The 5,072-nt window shown below is 33.0% G+C and overlaps 1 protein-coding gene across 1 annotated transcript; it reads right to left on the reverse strand.

The window, feature by feature from the left end:
• Positions 1 to 1,108: 1,108 nt before the first annotated feature.
• Positions 1,109 to 3,900, reverse strand: LOC105134940 (probable WRKY transcription factor 46). The gene is made up of 3 exons (XM_011039569.1): positions 2,883 to 3,900; positions 2,637 to 2,765; positions 1,109 to 2,071 (listed from the first exon to the last, which is right to left on the reverse strand). Exons 1-3 carry the CDS (start codon positions 3,197 to 3,199, stop codon positions 1,426 to 1,428), a joined length of 1,092 nt encoding a protein of 363 aa, XP_011037871.1. The 5' UTR covers positions 3,200 to 3,900; the 3' UTR covers positions 1,109 to 1,425.
• Positions 3,901 to 5,072: the final 1,172 nt, after the last annotated feature.

Consider the following 5,072-nt stretch of genomic DNA (forward strand, 5'->3'; position numbering starts at 1 on the left):
ATTAGTCATTTTCTCACATATGATTGGGGGCTTCTTTTTTTTAGTTATTTTTAATTTAGTTTTTAAACTTTTATTTTTTATAATTAAGTTTTTTAAAAATAAAACTAGCACCTATCCAAATAAATCATACGTAATATTGACGGTGATTTAGGAAATTGTTTAGAAAACATGTTACAAACTCCCCCCTTTTTTTTTGTTAGATGAATCCTATAGTTTTTGAAATTTTTATTTTGATATTAAATTTTATTTTCATCTCCCTCTTTTTTTTTTTTGGTTAGATGAATCCTATAGTTTTTGCAATTTTTATTTTGATATTAAATTTTATTTTTTTAATTTTAATTTTTTTTTCATAAAAAAAAGGAATAAATATCAAATTTCTATAAAGAGAGATAAAACTCTTGACCCATGAAAATGTTAAAACTAATTTTAATAAATCCCACTTAGTAAAAGAAGTTTTATTTTGATTGTTTTAAATCTCAATATGGGCTAAAAAATTAGATATAATATAAGAATGAAGTGTTTTTTCACTGTAAGGATGTTTAGTGTATTTTTTTTTAAATAAAAAAAATAGATTCATACACAAATATAAGAATGAAGTGTTTTTTCACCGTAAGGATGTTTAGTGTATTTTTATTTTAAATAAAAAAAATAGATTCATACACACGGGCTTGAGCTTCAAAGCCCATGTTCATGGACTTTTTATATTTTGATTTTTTTATTTGATTTCCTTTTATACCATTTTTTTTAACTATTTTTTTAAGTTTGTGTTTTTAATTAATAACCTTTTTATGTCATTTTTTAGGTTTATTTAGCATTTTTTAAACAAAGATTACTTCTTAATTATTTCAGGTGTCTTTAATTTTTCATGAAATTAATATGATTCATTCATATTTTTTTATATATTTAGTATAAATTAAATCTATTTTTAAAAATTTAAAATATTTATTTTTTATGATATTTTTAATATGTGCAATATTTTTTTATTCAATAAATCTTATTTGTTTCTTAATTTATATTACAAATTAATTTTAATATACAAATTCATTAAGAACAATTGATTTTTTCCAACAAGAAAGAGCATTCAACCTGGTCACACAAATCATAAATGAGATGAAGTGTTAATTCTTTAGACTTTATTTACTAACCAAATTTGAACCAACACTACTTAAGACTCAAGATTCTGTACATTTTACAACGTTGTATTGCAATTGCAATATCCACTCCAGGAATCTTGAATCCAGTTTTAATCTAACATGGAAAGGAGGAATAAAACTGTGCTACAAGGTTACATTGTTTGCAAAAAGTTTTACGACCTGATCAAAGGGGAAATTTCTCAAAGCCAGCACCACTACTGAGGACTTCGGACACACCATCTCCCTTTCAATGTTGGCGAGGGAGGAAAAACTAACGCGCTGCCTAGCTCTTTTAAGCAAAGAAATCTGGGTTGTCAAATGGGAAAGTGGTATCAAAATCTACATTATCGATTGCGATATCAAAATCCCCGATTGGTGAATTGGTTACCGAAGTTGGGGCTGATAATATCTCCGTGGTGAGTTCAGACTCTGGGGTCTGCACATTTTGGTAACCTATTCCAAAGCTGTTCATATGGCATGGTGACATTGAGAAGTAGTTGGATTCAGATGTTGCAGGAGATATAAATGTTGGAGAAAAGCTACCCAAGAAGTTGTTTTCCATCATGGACTCGGTGAAAATGTTGTTCTCTTCATTTTCATTCCCAAATGATGTAAATGGGAAGGAAAAGGATGGGAAAATTTCGTCCTTAGAGCCCAAGTCCTCGTTTTTAACTTGAACAAAGTCTGATCCAAAGTTAACAAACATCTCCTCTGTTGGCTTTGGGTTCTCTTGACGCTGCTGCTTACGATGATACTTGCTTTGTTTTGAGCAATCATTTTTTGGGGAAGGCGATGCCACGGGTGAAGGAGAGGCTTGGTTACATGTATGTCTCCCTCGATAGGTCACTTCAAAAATTGAATGATCCTCATCTGATCTTTGCACTTGCTTCGTGGCCAAACAGCCTTGGGAATGACGGTGGGTGCATCTGTAGTATCCTCTGCAATTTACCACGCCAATTATTGTTAAAATTGTTCCTAAATAAACCTGATCAAATGCATTAATAAGATGTTTTAAACAATATATCCAATCTTCTCTTTCCAAATATATGTTCAATACTTGTCAAAAACATAGCGGCCAAGTCAGACAATTGGGGAGGCCAAGAATGCTGCCTCGAGCTTCAGTACAATGTGGATGGCCATCAAAGCTATTGGATTTAAATAAAATGGCAAATCCAATAGTTTTGATGGCTATCAGCATTCGATGCTAAAGTATCGATATTGCAGCGACCTCGATTTTTCATTATTTGGAGCCTTGTGCCTAGCAGACTCTAAGGACAAGAGTCGTCAGGAGAAAGGATCAGGTCTCAAGCAGTGCTAGCACTTGATTGGAGCCTGATCACCAGCCTGCTAAGGCCTAGCACCGTGCGATTATGATATAGTTAAATAACCTGTCTACTCTTCCATTCGTACAATTTGGACAAGCAACAGAGTTTCTTTTTTTTCCTGTTCAATTTATGGAAACAGTTAACAGAAAGATAGAGTAAGGTAAAAGAATTGTCTCACCTTGGAAAATTAGCTCCGAGAATATCCTTTTGCCCGTATTTCCTCCAGCTATAACCATCATCAAGAGGCCCTTCTAGACCGGTCCCTGAACAAACCTTCACTTGCTCAGTCCATCGACGTTGTATTTTTCTACAATAACAAACAATTCCCGATTCCAAGTTAGATCATCACCAATCACAGTTCATCTAAAACCCAAACGAAGTAAGTATAGCAAAAAAGAAAAAAAAAAAACAGAGAGGTTTTCACCTCTTCTTGTAAACATCTTTGTTACATTCCTCCTTGCAATCCTGATCAGAGACCTCACTCCTAGGACTACTGTTGGCAAATGAATGCAGTGGTTCGACTGTGCCAATTGTGGGCTTTGGTTGATCAGCAACCAAAGCACCCAAATTAAGCAGTGAAAGTGCTTTCTCATAAGAAGAAAGTATCTTATCCACTAGGAATTGATGTGCTTCGAGAGATGAGGAAGGGTTAAGATGGTTGCTAAGCTGTTTCGCTAGCTCTTTCCCTTGAGTTAGCTCACTAATTAGAGTCTTGTGCTCCCATTCCATGGACAATTCCATTCGGAAAATGCAGTAAGGACACTACAACTATGCTTTTGAAGAATTAAGTTGTGAAATGATTTGGGTCCTCCAATTGAGGTGCAAAGTAATAAAACGGAGGGAAATTATTCCATCAAGAATGAGTTTTGCACACTCAAAGAGTAGCTACAAAGAGATTATGGCTATGTGAGCAAAGGAGGTATACAAAATGGTTATGTTAAGGCTTTGGATTGAAGAATCAAAAGCAACAAACATAGAACTGTATAAAGAAAGAGAACTACTTGTCTAGTTTTATATCGAGATCAGATGAGCCGTAATAGCAACAGGGTTTGTGAGATCACTCGCTAAAAACAGAGAAAAGGAACAAAAATGCGATGTAGAAGTGACCTGAAATGCCAAATGGGGGGTGTGTATGAGGGAGATATAAATGTGAAGAAAGAGATGATAAGGCTATGTGTATAAGGCTAAGAAAGGGAAAGATTTTCTTGCTGATTAAGAAGCTGTGAGGAAGATGGTAGATATAAGGGAGGGAAAGGGGAAGGAAGAGACAAACTTTGACCGGAGAAAAAAATTATTTGTTTTTTTTTTTTTTTTGTTCTTTCACAAAACGAGGGGCCGGTTTCCATTCTTGAGGTGGCTAATGGAAAGGAGAGCGTGAGAGGAAGATTCAATTGCTGACCATTTCAAACCACAGTAGAGCAATGCCATGCCCCACTCCCCTTCAGAGACACCAATCACTGCTCCTTGGCTCTCACTCTCATCTTTAACAATCAATGGTGTTCAGTAGTCAGTACTCAGCAACAACGCGGAAGAAGGTTTGAACATTCTTGGTGGTCTCGTTCATGCTTCTTAGTTCACACTGACTCTCTGCTCTTTATATATATATATATATAAAACTCACTTACAAAGTCTCCATCTCATGTATTTCTCTTTTCCTCTTTTATGTTTCTTAAAAGAAAGAAAAATAAATTGAAGGAGAACATGGAACTGAAAAAGAAATAAATTATAAATGGATTTAAAATATAAGAAGATAAAATATATGTCTCTAAGAACACAAGGATCATTTAATTAGTTTTGTTAAACTAGACGGGCTAAAATTATAATCCACTCCAGAAAAATCAGAGGTGGGGATGGATTGATGGGTGCTGATGGATGCTGTGGGTGTCATGCTTTATCCCTTGCCTACGCTGATGGTGATAGATCACCATACACGTCTGCATTTCGCACGTAATGCAACTTTATATATAGCACGTTGCAACTTTATGTGCTATAAAATATATAGTTAAATATAGTTTCTGTAAAAATAAGGTTGGCCTTACCTCTGTCCCCCTGTCTGTTCGGAATCTCCAATGTGGTTGTTAGAACAGAATGTATGTGTTTGTGTAAAAAATTCGTTGTCTGTTAATAGCATCTCCAATAAAAAAATATTATTTTAAAAAATTAAATTAATAAAATAATATTTTGAATAATATAAATATAATTTTTTTATTATATTTATTCTAATAAAAAAAATTATTTGAAGAGCCATTAGAGTAGAAAAAATAAATATTTTATTATTTTCTAATATGTTTGATGTTATTTTTTTTTTACATGGCTATATTTAATTGGTTTATTTTTTTAATGGTTTTATTTTGTTAGTTTTAGTTCTTTAGAGAGATATATAAAAATAATATTTATATAAAAAAATATTTTAGTATTTTATTTGGTTTCTCTTGATGTGTGTAAAACCAGCAAAAAAAAATTAAAATATTAATTTTTTATTTTTGACTATCCATTTTAACTTCTTTACTGGGAGATGCTCTAATGCAACTATAAAGATGGCTGGTATCTGTTGGGATCGATGACATTTAGCTTCTTTATTGGGAGATGCTCTAATGCAACTATAAAGTGGCTG

Source organism: Populus euphratica, unplaced genomic scaffold, assembly GCF_000495115.2.
Source record: "Populus euphratica unplaced genomic scaffold, PopEup_1.0 scaffold2.1, whole genome shotgun sequence".
NCBI classification, from domain to species: domain Eukaryota; kingdom Viridiplantae; phylum Streptophyta; class Magnoliopsida; order Malpighiales; family Salicaceae; genus Populus; species Populus euphratica.

What these genes read in the sequence shown, in the direction of transcription:
- LOC105134940 (XM_011039569.1), bottom strand. Translation starts at nt 3,199, where the DNA reads ATGGAATTGTCCATGGAATGGGAGCACAAGACTCTAATTAGTGAGCTA. An exon ending in AAAGATGTTTACAAGAAGAG is followed by an intron (nt 2,766 to 2,882) that starts GTGAAAACCTCT and finishes TTGTTATTGTAG; the next exon opens with AAAAATACAACGTCGATGGA. An exon ending in CTCGGAGCTAATTTTCCAAG is followed by an intron (nt 2,072 to 2,636) that starts GTGAGACAATTC and finishes GGTAAATTGCAG; the next exon opens with AGGATACTACAGATGCACCC.